The 22,910-nt window shown below is 40.5% G+C and overlaps 4 protein-coding genes across 4 annotated transcripts; 3 read left to right on the forward strand and 1 right to left on the reverse strand.

Moving 5' to 3' along the window:
* Window positions 1-4,689: 4,689 nt before the first annotated feature.
* LOC130731885 (uncharacterized) lies at window positions 4,690-6,598 on the forward strand. The gene is made up of 2 exons (XM_057584064.1): window positions 4,690-5,441; window positions 5,526-6,598. The coding sequence occupies exons 1-2, from the start codon at window positions 5,301-5,303 to the stop codon at window positions 5,775-5,777; spliced, it is 393 nt and encodes a 130-aa protein (XP_057440047.1). The 5' UTR covers window positions 4,690-5,300; the 3' UTR covers window positions 5,778-6,598.
* A 69-nt stretch (window positions 6,599-6,667) lies between these two features.
* Window positions 6,668-8,479, forward strand: LOC130731886 (uncharacterized). Its single transcript, XM_057584065.1, has 4 exons — window positions 6,668-6,703; window positions 6,794-7,104; window positions 7,187-8,049; window positions 8,155-8,479. Exons 1-4 carry the CDS (start codon window positions 6,675-6,677, stop codon window positions 8,338-8,340), a joined length of 1,389 nt encoding a protein of 462 aa, XP_057440048.1. The 5' UTR covers window positions 6,668-6,674; the 3' UTR covers window positions 8,341-8,479.
* Window positions 8,480-8,615: 136 nt separating this feature from the next.
* On the forward strand, window positions 8,616-9,405 carry LOC130731888 (uncharacterized). Its single transcript, XM_057584067.1, has 2 exons — window positions 8,616-9,130; window positions 9,223-9,405. The coding sequence occupies exons 1-2, from the start codon at window positions 8,768-8,770 to the stop codon at window positions 9,328-9,330; spliced, it is 471 nt and encodes a 156-aa protein (XP_057440050.1). The 5' UTR covers window positions 8,616-8,767; the 3' UTR covers window positions 9,331-9,405.
* Window positions 9,406-9,415: 10 nt separating this feature from the next.
* LOC130731887 (protein MAINTENANCE OF MERISTEMS-like) lies at window positions 9,416-10,953 on the reverse strand. Its single transcript, XM_057584066.1, has 2 exons — window positions 10,198-10,953; window positions 9,416-10,105 (listed from the first exon to the last, which is right to left on the reverse strand). Exons 1-2 carry the CDS (start codon window positions 10,849-10,851, stop codon window positions 9,650-9,652), a joined length of 1,110 nt encoding a protein of 369 aa, XP_057440049.1. The 5' UTR covers window positions 10,852-10,953; the 3' UTR covers window positions 9,416-9,649.
* Window positions 10,954-22,910: the final 11,957 nt, after the last annotated feature.

Raw genomic sequence — 22,910 nt, forward strand, 5'->3', positions numbered from 1 at the left:
TGGCCTCAGCTATCTGCAGTGGATCAGAGTCGATCTTCATTTGACCTTTGGCTTTTTCATCATACTTGAGTCTTCCTGAGTCCAATGCTCCCTGCACGAGGTCCCTGAAACGAACACATTGTGAGGTCCAATGACCAAAAAAGTTGTGATATTTGCAATATTTCTTCCCTTTCCTTTGTTCAGGAGAAGGAAGTTTTTGGTCTTTAGGGACCACCAGCAAACCATCAGACACAAGTATATCATAGATTGCATCGCATTTGGCCACATCAAAAGTATAAGTTTTCACAGCAGGAATCGTGTTCTTGGGGTTTTCCTCCCCAAGTTTGTTTTCACGTGGTTTCAATGCTTTACAAACATAAGGATCCCCTGGCTGAAGTTCAGCCAGATTGACGTCATTCAAATCGACGTCCGCCGGGACTTCTCGATAGACACATGGACTCTGACCTACTGAATCCGCATCTATGTACGCTACCTTCTCCTTCTTTGGCCACTTAGTAGTCTTGGCCCTTTCCTCTGATTTTTCGGCCTTTAGCAATTCGATGTGCCTCACTCTATCTGCGAGTAAAGACATATCTCGAATATACTGAGTGTCGATTTTCTTTCTAATGGAATATTCTAGACCACCAGCGGCTAAGACAACTAGCTCGTGTTCAGGGACATGGGTGAAACATCGGGATTTAAGCATCCTAAACCTGTTTAGGTAATCATCAATAGACTCTGCTGGCTTTCTTTTAACACTAGCCAGATCCTTCAAACTTACTTTGCACTCTCCCCTAAAGAACTGTTCATGGAAAATTCTTTCCAACTGAGCCCATGTATGGACTGACCTAGGAGCGAGGGTGGTGAACCAGGTAAATGCATTTTTGGTTAAAGAACTCGGGAAGTACTTCATTTTTAAATTTTCATTTATGGCTAAGTCTCCTGCTTCGATTTGGTACCTGGCTATGTGTTCTACCGTGGACTCTCCTGAATCCCCCGAGAACTTAGTGAATTTGGGGACCTTCCAGCCTCGAGGAAGTTCTGATTCGAGAACCTCCTCTGTAAAGGCTGACACAAAATGGGGTCTATTCGCGAAACCCACGTTGAAACCATGTTGGTTCAACAATTGCTCCACCATAGCAGCAACATTTTGTTGCCCCCCAGCGTTCTGGTGTCGAATTCTTTCTAGCACACCATCAGCGTGTTCTTCCCTGTTTACCATATACACATTTTGTAATGGTGGCTGCACTGCCTCGTACAAAGGATTTGCCCTCATCTCTTGGTGTTGCGGCGCCTGATAGCGCACCGGGGCAGGGACATGGTTAGGCAACGGGATTTGGTTAATCCCTGGTGCCGGTTGGATTTCGACTGGTGCCCCCAGGGCTGTCGCCAAACGATCCATCTGTCGTGCCAAATGCTGATTATTGGCATTATTATTTTGGAGCACAGGGTTGATTAGCTCACCTATCTGTCGAGATAGCATGTTAACCATTTCATGGTTACTATCATCTACTTGCTGCCTAATGGCTTGAAGTGAACCATTATTCATACCTGTAGATAAATAAATTTGTGAACTAGATCCAGGAATAGGGGGACTAACTCGACTTCCCAAGTTTAACATTGTTCCATTTGCCCCAAAAGGGGGTATGCTGAATGGGGGAACATTTTCAGGGAACGTCGAATACGTGCCTTGTATGCCTTGCATCATAGATGTAGGCATACCATAAGGCATGTCCCTCGTAATCGTTGGAACAATTTGTGCCTGTACTGATGTAGATACAGGCATTTCTGCAACTGCAGAAATTGCCACGTTCTGGGTTGGCATACTGGTGCCATGCCCCATTCCAGTAGAAACTTCTTCATTATTGTTACCGCTACTTCCCCCAGGGCTACTCTGATTACCCACGTTAGATCCTTGAGGAGAAGTTCTTCCTCGATTACTTGCCATACTCAAAGTCTTACCACTTCTCAGGTGCATATAAATCACAATCAAGACAAGTAGCAAATACCAAATACCATGCAATAAACCCAAACACACAAAATGCTTCTGTAAAACTTAGTTTTCACAAAAACGGTCCCACTGGGCGTGCCAATTTGTTTACACGGATTTTTGGTAAACAAATATCCTCTTAGTTCGACTAAAGGAAGTTTAGATTCGGGGTCCTTTTGAGAAAACGCTTTGCCAAAGCGTAGTGTGTGAACGAGTGTATTCTCGACAACAATAAACAACTCAAACGAAACTGGACTTTATTGAATATGAGTCGATTACAAAACAGTCAAGCAAACTAAAATAGCATGAAAGCAAATTTCGACAAAACAAGCTACACACAAGAACTGGAAATCAACAAACTGAAATGCAGGGAAACTAAAGCGTTGGTTCTGCAACATACTCCTCCATCATCACGTTCTGCTCTCGAAGTCTCATTGATGCGGACGTTTAGAGCTTTTGGTGAATTTTCAGAGTTTTTAGTTGGGAACCTCCTCTTCTGCTGCTGCTTCCTCTATTTATATTGTTCTTTCTGCCCATGTTCTTGGCGGTTTTCCTTGGATGCACGATGGCTTCGTGGGTTTTGAATTTTGGCGCCATACCCCACGCTTAGCCGATGGTCTTCGCGCACGTGACTCTATTGCCACGTGGATGGTTCTGAGTCGTGGGCAACCGTTGCTATTCGTGGCATCGTGGGTGTACGCACGTGCTTGTAGTTGCTTGTTATTTGGTAACTGCCTCTTCCATTAAGATGATCGAGATTTCTTCATCTTCTGAGTGTGTCGAGTTATGGCTTTTACTAACTTGTCTTTGAGGGACATCGTGTGCTGAGTTGCCGGCTTCGCCCAACCCTTTCTGTCGAGAAACCACTTTTGCACCATGGTGTCGAGAATTGTAGTACTTGTAATTTTGGCTTAACAGGCATCTAACAACAAGAAGGAGAATGCATTGCTAACTTTGCTTCATATATACTTTGATGCAAGGAAGTAATTGATTCCAGAAATCAATCATCAAACTCGACAGAATTAAAAGTAGCAAATTGACACTCTAATTGGTCATTAATTTTATTCCAATCATGGTTTTCTCCCACAACATCTATAACATTATATAATGTATAAGTCAATTGATCAATATGTTTGGTGTATTTAACATGCTCCTACTTCATACACAACCACGATAACATCGGTAGAAAACCCTTAATGGCTAAAATTAATAAAATGAGAGAGAAAAGATAAGGGAAATCGATTTTTGGCATATCAATATTATTATTAGGTTAAATGTTTAAATTTCAAGGCCTTACCTGACAGCAAATCTCACAAATTGTATCACCCTTCTCATAGTACCATTGTTGAACACATCTTGTATGAGCAAACTGGCACAAAGATAAACCACAATAACTAAAATTATCAATTTTGACAGAGTTTCAAATGAGTAGAGGGAGAGAAAGATAGGCCTACTCAAATTGAAATTAATACCTTAAGATAAAAAGTCAATTAACAAGATATAATTCACAATCTACATCTTTCTATTAGATTTAAGAAAAGTATAAGTACAAAAATTGACATTATCACAGTGAAGATACATTAGCAACCAATAATTTCTTATACACCTAAAAACAGAGAAGTAGATAACCCTCTGAGATATCGGACATTGTTCTGATAAAAAAAGTCATTTATCACACATACCAAGCTTGTACTTTTATGCCAAATAATTCACTTCTAACTAGCATAAGCAACTTAGAAATATAGAACCATTTTTTTCTTAATAAGAATCAAGACATTAAATCAATGTCATTATGTTGTTTTATGTATCTACAACCACATCCCCACCTAAACCCAATTTTAAAGTTTTCGATAAGTTTCATGAATGACCATAATAACAATTTAAAACCTTGATAAGAATGGACAGAAAGCAAAAATTCAAGAAGAGAAAATTCACATGGAAAAACATTGTATAAAAATACCTTCATCGTTCCGCTATTTTAGTCCAAATTCATGGTATGTCCAAATTTTGAAGGGTATCCTCCTCCAAGCATATGCGACATTCTAGAATCTGGATAAGGTTTTCTTTTTCTTCTTTGAGTGCATCACATTGGCCATTATCTTTCACATGAGTTGCACCCTCAATTAATGATCCTTGGGCATCAACACCATGATGTGGTTGCAAACTTGCAGAAGCTTTCTCAAGAGTGTCAATAGACAAAACCATGTATTCCCCCATTGTTCCTCAAACAAACGACCCTATTTCATCACACCTGCAGTTTTTATTTTCTTTAAATTCAGGAATAGGAACTTAGTACTAGTAACAATTTTAGTAAAAATATTCATCATGAAATGGATGATGATACCACTAAGTAATAAAAAGCATGCAAGGCCATTGATTAAATTGTAAAAATTATACTTCAAACATGAAATGCGAAAGTTAAATCAGAACAATCAGATTAAAACTAAAAAGAAATTGGGAAACCTTTGTTAATCATAAAAAATGATACGACCTAAAAATGGATAGGAATGAGAAAAGTATAGCGGCGAAGCGTTGAAGAAACGTACTTGATTGAAGTGAAAAAAGTTATAAGAGGCCTGATTTTATATTCAACTGGTGAAAACGAGGTGACGAATGATTTGTTTGGATGTGTAACATCCGGGATTTGGGTTTGGCACCCCACCCTTTAGGCTACGCGCCCCAGCATTTTTTTTTTATTCCAAAATTACCCATCGGTAAATGATTTGCCGATGTCAAAATAACAATCGGTAAATGATTTACCGTTATTGTTCCTCAGTATGAACACCTTTATCCCATTACCCAGAACACGAAGAACAATATCGGTTAATCATTAACCGATTCTTATATTGATATCGGTATATCATTTACCGATTGGTAATCTGGCAGTTTGATCACCTTTTCACCATTACTCCTCCCTCCACCAACCCCTCCACCATTACTCCTCCCTCCAACAACCCCCCACCAGCCCCCCATAACTCGCCCAAACTACCTTATTCTACCATTACTCCACTCCTCCCTCACATTTCACCTTCCCACCACCACCACCATCTCCACATTTCCACCACCACCACCACCACCACCAAGGGAAAGCTTTTAACTTCTGGTAAGTGGTGTTAGCTTTGGTACTTTATTTATAGTTAGTTTAAGTAGTTAGTTGTTAGTTTAAGTAGTTAGTTTAGTTAGTTAAGTTGGTAATTTAGGCTGCTGAATCGTGAATCGAATCGGTAAATGAATTGCCGTTAATGTATCGGATTATGATTTACCGTTATTATACCGGAATTTGATTTACCGTTATAGGGTCGGTTATTGATTTACCGTTTTTGTTCCAGGGATGACAGAGTCCTTTTTCTTTGGTGAATCACAATTGATACATGCTGCTGGATTGGAAAATGATAATCCAGAGGAGCAACCATCACTAGCTGAACCTCCGATTATATCTATAGATGTCTCTCATTTGTATCATACTGATCAGGTACTCATTGCACAAATTTTTGCATGCTTTGTTTGCTTTGTTTATGCCTTGTTTTATGCCTTATGCCTTGTTTATCTGAAACAGCGTTTCCCTTTGAAAGATGATCTTATGAAATGGGTTCGCGACATTTCTATGGCAAATAATTTTGTTTTGGTGACAACAAAGTCTGATAGTGGTGCGAAGGGAAGAAAAGAATATGTCATTCTGGGGTGTGAGAAGCATGGTGCGTATATTCCCTACAGAGAACCGGATCTTGTTGAAGGAACGTCAACACAAAAGACAGGTTGTCCTTTTAGGCTAAAAGGACGACGTACGAAAGATGATAAAGGTTGGTGATTGAAGGTGATGGACGGTAGACACATTCATCTCGCAGCTGAGTCACTAGTTGGCCACAATTACGCTGGTAGACTGAATAGTGAGGCGAAGGAGGACGTGATAAATCAGGCTAAGACTTGGGTTCCACCTAGAAAGATGTTGGCGTCCTTGAAGGAAAAAGATCCTTCAAACTTGACTACCATCCAACAAATTTATGGTGTTTGCAAGCGGTTCAGACAATCCGTTCGTGGGTCACTGACAGAGATACAATACTTGCTGAAGAAGTTGGACGGTGAGAAGTATGTTCACTTCGAACGAAATGAACCCGGATCGGAAGTGATTAGAGATATATTTTGGGCTCATCCGAATGCCGTCAAACTTTTCAACACATTCCCATATGTAGTGATCATGGATTGCACATACAAGACCAGCAAATACAAACTACCCTTGCTCGAGATTGTTGGCCTGACCTCCACGGATAAAACATACTCAATAGCATTCTGTTACATTGGCAGTGAGACCACAGAGGACTACATTTGGGCATTGGAGTGTATGAAGTCTCTGATTTCCGACCAATCCAGGTTGCCTAGAGTGATTGTGACGGATAGAGATCTTGCTTTATTGAGTGCTGCTTCACAAAGCCTTCCCACCACCACCCATTTACTATGCTTGTGGCACATCAACAAGTGTGTTTTGGCAAAGTGCAAAGAGTATGTTGGCACGGATGATTTTGCTCAAGAGGTTATGGACAAGTGGGCCGAATTGGTAGATGCTCCAACAGTTCCAGAATTTGAAGCTCATTGGATTGAATTGTTTAACATGTGCAAGCATAAACACAAGTTGAAATTTGTCACTTATTGTTCTACTACATGGTTGGTCCACAAGCAGAAATTTGCCAAGGCATAGACAAATCATGTGATGCATTTTGGAACAACAACAAGTAACAGGTACAAAAATTATGTTATGACTTGTTATATGTATTTCATTTCATAGATTATTACAATATTAATTCTTACATGTGCGTTGTTGGTTTGCAGGGCTGAAGGTGCACATGCCAGCTTGAAGTTGATGTTGCGGAACAGTAAGGGTGACCTGGCCACATCATGGAATGCGTCGCATAGTTTGACCACCAATCGCCACACTGAGATAGTAGCATCGTTTGAGCGCAGTATGAATAAAATTGATCACCTTTTCAAGACCCCTTTCTACACAAATATTAGGGGATTTGTGTCAATCAAATGCCTGAAACTCATTGATGCTGAACTGACAAGAATGCGAGCCTGCGGCGGCAGATGCGATTGCTTATTGAGAGAGACTCATGGACTACCTTGCGGTTGTCAACTTGCAGGTTACCGGTCAACCACTCTCCTCTCAACTACTTCCAATTATTTATATTTGTGATTCAATGTAACATGTCTGTGAACTTGCAGATTATGAGAGGATTCCGTACGAGGCCATTCATCCATTCTGGAAGAGCCTAAGTTGGGAGCATGTACCTGTTGCAGATACTGGCAGCTCAGATATTTGCGGACTAAACCATGGAGAGATGCACCCAGAAGTTGAGGCACTGACACGTTATTTCCATTCTTTGGATACTGGAGGGCAGAGTATGGTAAGGAGGAAGCTTCAAGCGATATATTGTCCTGAAAGGAGTACACTATGTACTCCTGAGCTTCGGATAAAGTCCAACCGCACTCCTAAGTTGAAAGAGAGCAAACAACCCAAGGGTCGAGCAATAGGATCCTTGACTCGTGATCCTTCAGCGTTTGAACTTACAGACAAGAAGATTAAAGAGGAAAAGAAGTCTTCACAACCAGCAAAGAGGAAGAAGCGTGTGAAGAAGTCTGATACAAGCCATTTCATGTGTAACTTTCCAGCCTTTCTCCATCCATATATTGGCACAATTACAGATGTTGAGGATGATAGTAACTGTGGCTATAGATCCATTGCTGCATTAATGGGGCATTCCGCCGGTCAGGACGGTTGGCCTTGGGTTAGGGCTACATTGATACAAGAACTTGAGACCAATGTGGTAATGTATAATAGGATGTGGGGCACAGATGTTGTTTATGGCTTACATAATCGTCTCACTCTTCCTATTGGTGACCCGGCCACCCCTGACAAATGGTTTCAACTGCCAGAGATGGGATACCTTGTTGCCACAAAGTACCAATTGGTTCTCGTATCCTTATCCTCTATGGGTTGTAACACATACTTTCCACTGATAGGAGCCGGCCCACGAGATGAGCATTCTGTTATAGCTATTGGACATGTGATAAATCACTGGGTACAGGTATATTTTGACCAAATACACTAATATTTTAGTTGCCTACTAGCTTATCGATTAATTTTTGTATGTGGAAGTTATCTAATTTTATGGTTATTATCTAAAATGCAGCTCCAATTAACTCCTGGACATCCTATGCCGACTATTGCTCCCCAGTGGGAATGGCACAGTGATCTTGCCTCCAAATACTGGCGCAACCTATATGGTCCACGTTTAGGCATGTATGATGCACAATTCCAAGCTTGGCTTGGTGCTTTTAGTGGTCATGCGGACTATGTGGACATCACCACAGATTGAATGTTCTTGTATTGTGTAATATTAATTTGTAAACTCTCTGTAATTTGGTAGAATGTGGCCCTTATCACAGGTTGTTGTTAATGATGAAAATCTAGACATCATCGTAGATTGGCAGGTTCATGCGTGTACTTTTGGTAATGTTAATTTGATGCACTTTTGGTAATGTTAATTTGATGTACTTTTGGTAATGTTAATTTGATGTACTCTTGTCATTTTCATTTTCATTACCCTCCACCAGCAACCCAGACATTACTCTCAACCACCAGCCCCAACCACTCTTCTACCATCCACCAGTACACCTTAAATGTTTTGACCGCACGCCTGAGCTATAAATATCTGTTGTGTCTTGCCTCTTCTTCTTACTCTTCATTCCTCATCTTCCTGTCTATTGTGTCTTGCCTCTTCTTATTACTCCTCTTTCTACACGATGGAACAAGACCCAAATCCATTCCTCCGCCATTGCAAAGGTCAAAGCAACAACTCTGGCAGCTCTCGTCCTCTCATTCCTGGCCCGGCTGGCGCCATCCAGGCTGCCATGTATGCCCGTAGATCCACCCCTAACACACCACTCATTCCGACCCAGGAAATCGTGAGGCGTGTGCTAGATCATGGATCAACCGAAACCGATCCTGATTTCAACTCACATGCTTGGCTATCAGCCCTGCAAGAGTGGGGAATAGCCACTCCGCTGGGCTCTCTGACAGCGAACGTTGAGAGGGTGGAGAATGTTGTTGCTGTTATCAAATCTTGCACTCCCAATGGGTTTGGAGATGCGAAAGTTACCCTCAAGGTATGTCTTGTCCTTGCTTTTGTAAGGCCTTGCTTTTGGTCCCCCTTGACTAACCGTTCTAATTTACTTCTCAAACGATTTCAAAAATTTAGGACCCCACGGGTGCTGTTGATGCTAGCATCCACCGCAAGGCATTTACTCACAGTGAATTTGCGAATGACATAACTGTTGGATCTGTTCTCGTTCTCCAAAAGGTCTGAAACCTAAACATGAAACTTGCTTCATTTTTTGGACAGTTAAGCATGGTTTAATTAAAGTATACATTTCACATGCAGGTTGTTGTGTTTGCACCTAGAGGAACTGTTTGTTATCTTAATATAACATTGCCCAACCTAGTGAAGGTATTCCCAAAAGATTGCGGACCCCATGACTTCATCGATATCACAGAGGAATAATTTTGTTTTCGGTGTTGCTTATGTTTAATTTGGTTGTGTAACCGTTTAACTTATTGTCATGGATTACTACATGCTTTGAATTATTTATATGTTGTCGTTGTTTCTGTTTTTTTCATTATAAGAGTCATAATATTAAGACTAAAAATATAACACATGTAAATAAAACGAGGCAAGAGTCATAACATAACATAAAAAGTCCTAACATATACATAATAATGGATCCCACATAACAAGTGTAATAAAATAACTCTCCCCGACCCCGCCCCCTGCGACCTCTGGGTCCACGAGCTCGACCTCCACGAACACCCTCTCCAGGATCACCCTCTCCACGAGCTCTGCCTCCACGAGCTCCGCCTCCACGGGGTCTGCCTCCACGAGCTCTGCCTCCACGAGCTCTGCCTCCCGCAGCTGCGGCTCCTCGAATAGCAGAAAAGGCAACTCCCTGGGTACCAACGAAGGAACTCCGTCGAAAGAGATCGAGCGCCCTCTCCGTGAGGATCCGGGGCTGTGTCCCTGGAGCAAGAGCACCTGGCACCTCCAGGGACTGCTCCAACAACTCCACACCCCTACGTATGGCAGACTGCATAAAAATAATATACAAAAATAATTTCATTAACAAAAATCACAATTGAATGAATAAAAATAATATACAAGTTTAGAATCCAAACTTACCACGGCACTAAGCTCCTCCCTCCTATCCTCAGGGATGATGAACACATGTGACACTCTGCTATACCACCTCATGTAACCCTCCACCGCCTCTCCCGGATATGTAGCAGGTATCCCCTGAGGGCGGAGGTGCGGCTCAAGCTCAGCATAGGCAGCATCTGTGGTCTCAGCAAGGGACCCCGTCGTCTGGATCTCAGAGGGGTGTCGAGGGATGTCCTGTATGAAGCCAAACTGGCGCATAACCCGCTCTGGTAGATGTCGGCTCACAGACCGACCGTAAGGTGTCCGGATGTAGCCGGAATAGAGGGCCCTGGGATCCCGCGGTCGAACATCTCGATGGTCCTCAAAAGGGGTCCATATGATATCATCCACTGTAAGCTCATCGAGCATGACTCGTCTCTCATCGAGTCCGGAATGCGCGATCCGAGACGTGGACCACCGCTGCGCCCTAGGCTGGTCCTGTGTGTAGCCGGGGACCTCCGTCCTGATAATGACGCTGCTGGATATGTACTCATACGCCCATGACAGCACGAGGGAGGTGAACCCACCGATCTGCGCTGTCTTCCTGCGGGATGCACGACTCAGCTGTTCGTACAACGAAGCCAGCGCAATCGCACCCCACGCGTACTCCGACACGCGACCGAGGTCCTCAAGCATCCCGATCCAGTAGACAGTAGTGTGGTAACCACCACTCTTGCTGGCAAAGAGGGTGGCACCAAGCTGGTTCACCAGCCAGATCCTAGCAGCATCCTCATAGCGTCCCCCTACAATGAAATGAATTAAGTTAACAGTTATTAATAATACTCTAAAAATAAATACAACTTAATAAAGTAATTATTAAGACATACCATCCATAGCAGACATGTACATGGTCTTCAGAGTAATGAACCGAATGTTCTGGCCACCCGCCGCCTCAAACTCAGCCAGATAAGCAGCAACAGATCCTCCCAGGAGCTGGGCGCAGAGCGCTGCAACCTCGTCTCGCTCCCCTCTACCCGGAGTGTAGAACCTCGACCCTGTGGGAAGATGGAGAAGAGCAGACACATCGTCCAGGGTGATAGTCATCTCCCCGAACGGCATGTGGAAGCTACTCGTCTCCTCATGCCATCTCTCAACAAGGGCCACTACGACAGCTGGGTCTGTCTCCGGTAACCCGCACCAAGGCAGGTGATACAAACCCGTCTGCTGCAGCAGCTGTCGCACATGTGTGTGGGCCTCTGAATCGCCATCACAGGGGAGGTTCCATACCTTCCCCCCAACAGTGGCCACCCTCAATGTCCGACGGTCCACGTACCGCGGGTCTGTGCGAAGAAGTGCCTGCCACGTCCAAGGAGCCTTGTGGTCAGGATAATGCGCAAGAAGCGACAGATCCTCAGGCCCCCCGGGAAACGGTGCCACCCTCTGGATGAGGTCGTCATCCGCACCGCCCTCTGCACCGCCCTCTGGCACCACATCTGGCATAACATCAGCAGCATCAATCTCCTCCTGCAGAATAAGAGGCTCCTCCTCCTCACCACTAAGCTCAGAAGAAGAAGAAGACTCCTCGCCACTAGGCTCAGAAGAAGATGTCTCCTGACGAGGTAACTCAGCCATCGGAGACAACGGAGCAGGGTCCAGCTCAGCCGGAGCCCTAGTAGCAGACGGGGCGGGGGTAGCTGACGGAGCCCCGACCGGAGTAGCAGATGGAGCCGGGGTAGCTAACGGAGCCTCGACCGGAGTAGCAGATGGGGATGGAGACGGAGCTGAAGCCTCTACCGCCTGAGTGGCTGCAATATGGTCGCCGCGCCTGGTAGAAGCATGCAAGCGCTCGTGTCGATCCGCTGGATCCTCACTAGTAGAAGCATGTCGTGACCTCTTCCTCCCGCCCTTCATTCTCGCTATCTGTGCAAAACAAACAAATTTAACAATACTTGTCATAATAAGTAAAGCATTTTCACATATGAGCATATCATTTGAGTCATTTTTTAACTTAATCAGGAAATTTCCAATCAATCGTTTAGCAACTAACCATAGGAAAAGGAAAATATAGAGAATTAGTTGTTAGTTTGCATGTGAATGTGATTAAATTAAATTTCTAGCTGTGTTAAGGTCAAGCAACCATCATCACAAGCAAACAAAAACAATAAACAACTTTCCTAATTACAACACATGAAGCATATGATTTGAGCGCTTAATCTTTTCCAATAAACAATAAACAATAAACAACTTTCCTAATCACAACACATCAAATCTATCTTGATCTTTTCCAATTCTCAACAAATCAGCAAAGTAATCCTGGAAGCTAAATACATGCCATGGTTAAATATTGGAAATAAATTTTGGAAGTCTGCACTGTCATACTGTCATATCGGAAAATCATTTTCCATTACCATATCGGAAAATCATTTTCCATTATCATATCGGAAATTGATTTTCCGATATTACAGTAAACCCAGAAACAGACCCAAATGCACCCCACTCGTGCCCGTACTCGTTTCATGGAATTTCAGGCAACAAAACACAACAAAACCTACCTCTAATCATCAATCAACTACCCTAGTGTTCAACCATTGACCTAATTCAAACTTCAAATGTGAAAATCATTGAAATCAAAACTTACCTTTTGAATGTAATGGAATGGGTCTTTGTGGGAGCTTTGATGATGATTAGAACCGACCTTGAGATGATTGAAGTGGTGGAACCGAGCTTTGAGAGAGGATGCGATTGAGGGAGGGAAATTTGGGTTTTGAAATAATGGGTTTCAAAACCCAAACTGTCGTGTTTATATGTTTTAAACACGATCGGTAAATGATTACCCGTTATAGAGTCGGGTAATCATTTACCGTTTTTAATCAACTGGTTTTCTGGTAATTTCGCCCCCCAAGGTGGGGCGGGGGGCCTAATGGGTGGGGTGTTAAACCCAAATCCCGTAACATCCACCGAAAGCTCCTCATATTTATGTGACTTATTTTGAAGAAAATATGCACTATGCACATCTATCGAGACCTGTGAGTGTTTTGAAATTACATAATTTTTGGGACCGTTTGTTTTCCCTTAAAAATAAGGGATTTTAGAAACGAATAGAAAATTTCTTTTACTTTTTAAGCAATATTTTGAAAAGAATGCATTCATTTATGTTTCTTAACAAATATGATGAATATTTTTCACTTTAAAAATGATTTTGAATATTTTAGCTATAACTATTGAAATGATTATATAAACTTACATTAAAGGACATAAAATTGTAAAGAATTATTTTTTAAAGTATTATTTCAGGTTAAGGTTGTAAACTTGAGTTCAAATAGTTTTACCATCAAAATAGGATTTAGTTGCTCTCTCTTCAACAGTAATTCATATTTTAGAAGCTACTCAAAATAACTAAAGCACACTACGAACACCTAAAATTGTGCATAAGTGATTTTTTTTAAAAATAAGTGACTATTTAACAAAATAAGCAGAGAAAAACAGACTTGTTATTGTTGGAGAAAGAAGTGACTGCAAAGAATTAATAGGAATAATTTTAACGAGAAAGAAGTAATTTTGAAAGAAAAACAAGGGAATCTAAACATGGTAATAATCTTGTCAAAAACTATTGTTAAAGGAGTTTTTTTAATATGAAAATCATTAATACATTCCCTTATATTTTTTATTACACATCAAGATTCGACTATATAATATATATTTTATAAGTATTTTAGGAGCTCTTATATGATGGGGGTCACATACATTTTATGTTAAAAATTGCATTTCTATCACTCCAGTTTTTTGAGACAATAAAGAATGAAAATTTTATATTGAATTAATTATTATTTTGTTCTTAATCATTTTTCATTATCTTGAAGTTGCGAGCGGTTCATTTTGGATTTGAGTGACAGAAAACGTAAGAATCTCATATTCCAATGCATATTCTGCGGGAAATAAATTTTTTCCACTATGAACAAGAGACTGATAACTTAGTTGTTTTCGATTTTAGTAATTATTTATATATTTATATATGCGAGATCTCGTGCTTTAGTTCATTTTTATTGCGAAATAAATATCTGTTATGTGTAGATGAGAGATTAAATAGTGTGCGAAGTTACCTCAAATTCCTAACACATAAATTTTAATTTATGTATAAGTGTAATTCAGTCATAAATAAATAGGTGTGTACTTAGCACGTGTATGGTATGTAAAATAAATATTGTGACATGTCTATTATAAATAATTAAATATCATATCTTAGCATTAGTCACACATAAAATTATTGATTCCAAGTTAATCATTTTTGTTGCAACCCTAATTCCAATTTCATTATGAAAAACATATTACTTGACTCCTCTAATTATCATTTGGAACCATGTTCTCCATTTTGATACAAATAGCTAAACATATTTCTCATTCCAATTTCAGAATCAAGTGTTTCATGAGGTATTACAGAATCCAATTTTTTGCATTAAAATAAAAGATAATGCTTGATTAATAAAAAAATGTGGGAGTGTAGATCAAAATAAACTCATAAAATGTGTCTATCTTGTTGTATTTACGTTAAAGTGGTCAGGGTGTGGTTTGCCATCCCTTTTAGATTAATTTATGTTTTTTTTCTTCAGAATATCCCCCAAATGATAGATGGGAGATTAATCTCCTACGCAAGTGTTAGAAACCAAAATGGGTTCTATTCCCAACAATGTTATTTTTGTACACATGTATCGAAATATCGAACTTATGACCACAGTGAGGACTCCTTCCACTTTATTGATGATTAACTTATGATTTAATATACAATGTGTAACGTTTATATTTATGTAAAATTACTAAACCTTTTATACTTTGTTTTTTTCAAATGAAGTATTATTCATAAAGGTCAAAACCTTGCTGAGCTATTACAAGCTATGATGGATTTCCAAGTCAATACATGTGCATATGCTATAAATCACATTGACACAAGGCAACTATGAAAAAACCCCTCTTAAACCCTGTGCTGTATTCATACGAACCACATCTAGTAGCCATATTACAAACCCCAAAGTTCCTCTAAAAAAGCAAAAGAAATATGAATAAAACTCTGATTAACCCCTTTCTTGGGCTTCAGAAGTTAAGATATTGTCCAAGAATTCCATCCCATTTGTGCTGCTGTCCTCTACCAGGATCCAAAGAGGTTCTTGCCTTTCACATCCTTCGTTTGCCAACAAGTCAGCAAAGGAGTTACTCTCCCTGTAGATGTGCCTTATTTCAACACAACTTACTTCCTTCATTAAGAAATCTATGAGATTCAACTCATTGATCAAACGCCACGGTCTCTTGTCCCTTAAAAGCACCCAGCTTACCGCAGTTGAAGAATCACTCTCGATGATTATATTTCTGAACAGAAACTGTTGACAGAATAATAGAGAGTTCAAAATTGCTCTCACCTCTGCTTCGAAGGCCCATCCATATCCTGTGTTCACAGCAAAGTAGCCAAGAATTTTCCGATTTGAATTTCTAATGAGCCCCCCCACACCACTCGGTCCCGGATTGCCTTTAGAAGCCCCATCAACATTTACTTTCAACAAACCAAGATATGGAGGTTGCCAAACAGAGTTCCTTGCAGATCGTTGGGGTGAAGGAAGTTTTATGTTGTTTAAGTTCCTTGTAATCTGTTCCGTATCGTAAGGTTAGTGAGGCCATCCAACTTTTACCCACCAGGCCACCCTTATTTGTGTCATTTCCCAGACCTCTTCCAAAGTTGCAGCTGTCCCTCTAAAGACCAATGCATTTTTGCTTAACCATAGAGACCACACCAGTGCTAACGGGATCGAGGACCAAATTTTGTTATCCAACCCTGTTTCCAGAGTACTCCATTCCATCCATATCCCTGACAAAGAGCTTGGACAAACACAGTCAATAGTTGTCAGTTGCATTATCTTGTCCCATAGAAACTTCACTTTCGAGCAATGCAAAAATAAATGATCATTTGATTCCTCAGTTGCTCTGCAAAAAACGGACATTCCCCCGTCCCCAACATCCATCCCTCTTTTTCTCAAATTCTATTTAGTAGCTATCTTGTTGTGGCATGCTTGCCAAAACAAAAGCCTCACCTTTGGTGGAATACTCTTTAGAAACCCCTCATTCTCTACCGCTAGTTCTCCCTCATACACTTGGTTTTCTACACCTTGACACAAACCTTTCACGCTGAAGTATCCATTGTTTCTACCATACCATATCAGATAATCCCCTTCTTGTTCTGTTGGGCAACAAGAATTGAGTAACATCATGAAATTATTAAAGATTTCGAGCTCCCACCCAAAGAACAACCTCCTAAAAGGGATATCCGACACTCACTTACCACGCGCAAAAATACCAACTTCATTTAGCCAGGCAGTTTTATTTGTGCAATTGGCAAAAAGTCTTGGAAACAAGATACTTAATGGTTTGGCATCTGCCCACGGATCAGACCAAAAACCAACATTTTCTCCATTCCCCACTCCACACATAAGCTGATCCTTGAACCCTTTTTGCTACAATAGAGTCTTCCTTCAGAACCCCCGCAATGTCTCTCATAATCTTGAACCACGCTCTTCCCTCTTCCACAACATCGTGGAAGATCAGCCTTTTCCCATCTAGATTGTACTTTGCCACTAACACCCTTCTCCACAAGCTGATGATCTCTAGCCCGAAACGCCAATCCCACTTTATCAGAAGGGCTTTGTTTTTCCACTCGATATGACCAAAACCCAGACCTCCCCATTCTTTCGACTTGCATATGAGTTCCCATGACACCCATGCTACTTTCTTCCCTCTGTCTTCTGTTCCCCAAAAGAAAGACTGGTATATTTTCTCTACTTCAGCAATGATCCCCTTGGGGGCTCTATAAATTGACATCCAATACACTGGAATACCATTTAACCGTGCCTTAAGTAGTACAAGCCTTCCACTCCACGACATAAATTTGAAATTATATGTCCTTCCCTTATTCATCAACTTATCTAACATTGGAGCCCAAAAAGCTAACCTGCGAGGGTTGCCTCCAAGCAGAACACCAAGGTAGGTGATTGGAAGGGTACCCACCGACCAACCATAGGGCAGTGCAGCCTGTGAAACCTCTGTTTCACTTAAATTTCATCCAATGAGAACTGACTTGGACATGTTTAATTTCAACCCCGATGCAAATAGGAAAGCAAAGATAGAGTGGCACAACAGTTCTAATTGTCGTTCATCTTTTTCGTAAAATATGAGGGTGTCATCCGCGAATTGTAGGTGGTTCAAAGCAAGCCCTCCACCCACCTTTATCCCACTAAACAGATTGCCATCCAAGTCTCCTAGCAGTTGGTTCAGCATGCTAGATAGGCCATTAACGCAAATATTGAAGAGAAGAAGGGATAAAGGGTCCCCTTGACGGAGCCCTTTCTCAATGTCAAAGAAAGCTGAGGAACTTTGTTTGCATCTACTTAATTATCAAGGAAAGGGAAGGTTTTTTTTTTAACATAAGGGAGTGGGTTTTTAAAAGCTATTATTGTTTGGTTCAATTTTTTTAGAGGGGAGCATAGGGGGCCAAAATCCATTCTCTCTCAATTTTTATTCCCCGCAATATCGGAGGGTTTATGAGGGAAAATAACTCCTATTGCTAAATTACTCTTATAAATTATTTGAAATCTAATATGGGTACCTGTCAAATGACTCACAAAAACATTAACAACCACTACAATTACATGTTGTCATGGATTATTCTTTGCTATTATTGTAATCTCGTTTTATTATCCCACTTTCCCACTCCACCCATTACGTAAATAAGACTAAACAAAGTAACTTTAAATATTTTACTAACTAGGTTTCCTTCCTTTTCTCTCATTCATTTTTAATCCACGAACATGATCTGTCTCGGCTCTTTTTCACTTTTGCATTCAATCTAACTTACCTCATTGAGTCAGGAAAAATCGCTTGAAGAATAAAGGGAAGAGTGGTGACAACACCCTTGTGTTTGCATATCCTCTTCCAGCCTCGACACCACCAGACTCGTTAGTGGCCTTGCCAAAACCATGATAGGCGTTGTCCTACTCGTTTGCATCACTGGCTAAGTCTCGTACTGCAAAATCGGCATGATGCCATCCAAAAAAGGCCCATGGTCGAGGTAACATGACAATCCTCCATCAACAATGAAATCACCCCATTGTCCATTCTTGATGTAGATGATATCTTAGATCTTAATGAGGGTTTCTTTAGCAATGTTAGGTAGATGTGTTAATTGAAATATCTAAAGATATTCAGTAACAACTTACTTTATTGGTATCTCCATCGTCATGAATGGTATAATAGAGCTGGAAATAAAATGATAAAAAAGTTTCATGATAAAATGACTGACTAAGGTGTGATGTATAATTTGATAAGTAGCATAATCAACCAACTTGTTTGCAACCTATATATTTCTAATAGTTATGCCTCTTAACTCTTCTATTAAAGAAGTATATTAATCAATGGCATCATCAAGAATGTGTGGAGCTAGAAGAGTCAACTTATGCTATTGTAATAAGTTATAAAGACGTGGAAAAGTTAATAAGGATTTTAAGAGGTGAACCAGCCTCTTAACAAGAAGATGTTGAAGATAAAGCTAACATTTAAGAATCATTGATAATGCAATAGTATCCCTAGGATGAGTAATCCATTAGTTATCTTGTGAATCTTTTTGGTATATCGAAAAGATAAATTGCACCCGCAAGGAATCGATCCCTGAACCTCCCCCTACCCAACCCATATGTTTCCCGGCTCCTACCACTTGAGCTATCAATCCTACGGGGACTATTAGTTTTCTTGTGAACATGTAATTCATTATCAACAACCATTTCATTACTAAATCATATGTTTTTTTCATGTTACTAGTGACTTGATACAAAAGAGACTAAACTCCATACAAACTACACTATTCAATGTTTTCAAGGTTTTTTTTTATCTCATGTCTTTCAAGGCATTTTATTTTGATCTATTTTTATGCTTTTTCTTAAGTCTTTGCTTTAAATCATTGTGAAGGTATGAAAAACGATAGAGGGGAGGTTTGAATAGTGTTTTCAACTAAAAACTTTTCCCTCTTGAGATTTAGACAAATCTCTCGAACAAACAACACAAGGTGCAAAGATAAAAGATGAAGAGAAGCACACAAGTATTTTATCCTAGTTCACTTGATAATCGCTCAAGCTAGTCCAGTCCACCCGTTAAGGTGATTTCTTCCTTCTTAGAATGAAGGCAATCAACTATTCAATGTTTGTTACAACTGCACTAGCAACCTGCTCAGTGACTAACAATACAATGAACTAGCAAACACTAAGATTCACTCTATTAGTCTTCTCAAGGAGCTGACCAAACATGGTCCCTTAAGAAAAACAAACTAACTGTTTGAAAGTTTTGGGTTTACAATGAATGCTTCTTAGAAAGCTAAGGTAAACACAGTAAGAACGATTGAAGAAAAATTGCTAAGAGAATATTGAATGATTGCTTAAGCTTGCACAAAGTTTCTTAGCGTCTTCTTCCAACTTCAGCCTCTATTTATACTCCAAGGATTAGGGTTGTATCCATTGCATGGAATGCTACCGTTGGAGGGCAGATCTGTAACTTCCAGATTCTGCTGTGGCTGAACATCTTAGGTAAGGCCGTCAGGATAGTACAATTGCTTTTGTACTTGGATAGCAACGTGAGCCTTATCCTAATTGACTTCTGATCAGGCGACACTTCATGTTGGAACTTGTGAAGCTTGGTGATTAGAGTCAGAGGGAAGCTTGGATCCTCTAACCTTCATATCTTCTGCTTCTGGACATCAGAGTTGGAAGTACTTGGTCTTCAGAGCCAGCTTACTCTTGGACTTCAGAATCTTCACTTCTCAGCTTCTGGACCTTCAGAGCCTCTGGACCTTCAGAGCTTCTGGTCTTCAGAACTTTAAGTGATCTGAATCCATATCAGAGCTTATCATCTTCAGAGCTTCTGAAGCATATACTACTGTTCAAACAGAACATAGTGAGCGCCAAAGGGTTGCGTTGGTTACTCTTTGGGCTAAATGTTTCTGATAATTGTGAGTATTGACCAGAGTCAGAGCCTGTCATTTAAACACCCAGAAAACAATGTTAGAGTATCATAATTGTTCATACACAATAGTTAATATGTAATCATCAAAACATAGAGTTGTACTACATGACCAAATCTTGGTCTTACAATCTCCCCCTTTTTGATGATGACAAAACCAAGTATTTTGATGAACAATTCTTAAACAATAAACTGAATACACTCAGAGTTTAGGGTATCAGAGGTAAACTTATCCTGAGATGTATAGTTTATTTTGCTCGTCCTGAATCCAAGTCACAGCTTGATTCTGAGCTTAGCTCCCCCTGAATCTAAGACTTAATAAAACATTAGTAATATCTAGATTCTGAGCTAAAGATAAAGTGATCATATGATATATCAGTCAGATTCATATATATATATATAGGATTATCAGAGCGCATGAATAATCAGAGTCAAAAGAAGGAAAAGATATCAGAGTCAACCGATTTGAGCATACGATCACTTTAGAAGAAGTGAAAATGTATTCCTTGCTAGTCCCTCACTGATAGATCTATGGTCATAATGATGGATCACTTAAAATTCTCCAAAAGAAAAATAAAATCACACTAACACAGCTTACACATCAAAAACTGGGTTGTACTCCCCCTTTTTGTCATAAGCAAAAAGAATGGGGTGTGAAAAACTTAGCTTGAAGTACAAGGTACTCCCCCTTAGAGAAGGTCTAAGTTAAAAGGAATGGAGAAAAGATAAATAAATAATAAGGTTAATTTAAGAAAATAATTGATTAATGCAGATGAAGAGAACGTTTACCACCGGCCAGGAAGTTTAAGACTTGCATCAGTTTCCAACGTAAACACCTTGAGAAACTGCTTCAGCAATAACTTCTGGAGACTGAACTTAGCTTATAAATAGCAGGTAAATCATAACAGTCTTCACATCTCATCTGCTTCAGAAATCAAACACTACAATGGCATCCTTCGAAAATTGCATGAGGGAGCTTAGGAGGAAGGCCTTTGAGGAAGATCTCTTCTTCAACGTCAGGCACCCAAAGAGTCCTAGCATCTATCAACTGACAAACCAGTTGCTAGGCAAGGGTCTGAGTCCAGAGTTGGACGCCACGCTCAGAGGGTTCCTAGAGTTTGTAGAGGAACTGGAGGAACTCTTCCAGAGGGAGGTGGAAACCTCCTACGAGATCCGTGCTGTAGAGGCATCACATGAGGCCATGGCAAAGAGTCCTGAAGAGGAGAAGCAGGAGGTTCGCCAGAGTCTGGTCAACTTGGAATACAAACAGCATCGTCTGGAGCTTGAGAAGACGGAGAAGCGTAGGCAGTGTAGATCATGGAGGAAAAATCCTCCATTTTAGATGTAATGCCAAGAATGAATGATTAACTGAATATTTTTAATAAAAATTGTTTGTGTGTTTGTCAATGCATATGCTAAATAAAATAATAAGTAAAGCACAGAAGAGGAAAATCAACAAGTTAAATTGATTAAAAACAGAGTTAAAGAAAAATAACATAGTTGTTCTGTACTAGGGCAAGCTTACGTAAGAGAAAGACAAAAAGTAAACCCTAGCAGAGCACTAAAATAGCAAAACTACCATAAAAGGAATATTCTCATTAATGCTGAAAAGTTGGTTTCGTACAAGTGGATGACCTCCCCTTTTATAGAGGGGGGTGGTCGAGATATGGACCTTTCCTATATTTGGGCCTGACAACCAGGGCCCAAATTCCTATACATATAAGACAAATCGAGAAGAATCTTCCAGCTGGCTCGTGGGTCCCCCTAAGGGAAGGTAAAGATATTAACTGCGTCAATGATTCCCGACGGGGCTGTCTTCACCTTTGGGCGGGCGTGAGTTTTGTGTATGCCCCGCCCAGTCCACATGCCCCCAAGATATGAGGCTCAAGTAACTTGGGTCAAAATGTCTTTACTATGCAACTTTGTCGCCCGTTTTTACCGTTTTCTTTGTGACGTGTCAGTATACCGCCATTTTTCGCCACATCTTTGTTACATCGCCATTTTATTTTCGTTGTTACATCGCCATTTCGCTTTCGTTGTTACATCGCCATTTCGCTTTCATTGTTACAAAGATATGTCGTCATTAATCATAACCGTCAATCACGTCTTTTCAACTGACACTCGTATCCTTGTTTTCCGGGATTTCGTCATCATTTGTTATAAATGCGATTTTCAGTTGTGCGTCTCGAGGAGTAATGTCTTTTCGCTTCCTACCTTTTCGAATTTCAAATCCCATGACTATACACGATCTTTCCCACTCGTTCTCTCTCTTCTCTTTTTCCTTCTATAAAAACCCTTTTCACTTTTCACTTTTTTACTTTTCTGGAAACCCTTTCCCTCAAACTCTCTCTGCAACTTTCATCTTCTTTTCTTTGAATCTCCGGCCGTCGTCATTGCGCGGTGCTCTCCCATAGCCGACATCCTCTTTACTCAATCCTCTACTTCGTCCTCCGGTGAGTCCTTCCTCTTCTTTCTTAGCACTGTTCATCTTCTTCTTTCTCTTTCTGCATCTGTTCATCTTCTGTTTCTTTCTTCATCTGTTCATCTTCTTCTTTTTATTTTTATTATTTTTTATGAAATTTCCCAGTATGTCTACCCAAAATTTCAGCCTTTCCTCCTTAGAACTCTCTTCACCTTCTACGGAGGGGGAAGTTTCTGCCCCCACTGTTATTGAAATTCATTCCTCGCCTTCTACCTACGAGGATTCCGGTCCC

This window comes from Lotus japonicus, chromosome 1 (genome assembly GCF_012489685.1).
Source record: "Lotus japonicus ecotype B-129 chromosome 1, LjGifu_v1.2".
In the NCBI taxonomy this organism is placed as follows: domain Eukaryota; kingdom Viridiplantae; phylum Streptophyta; class Magnoliopsida; order Fabales; family Fabaceae; genus Lotus; species Lotus japonicus.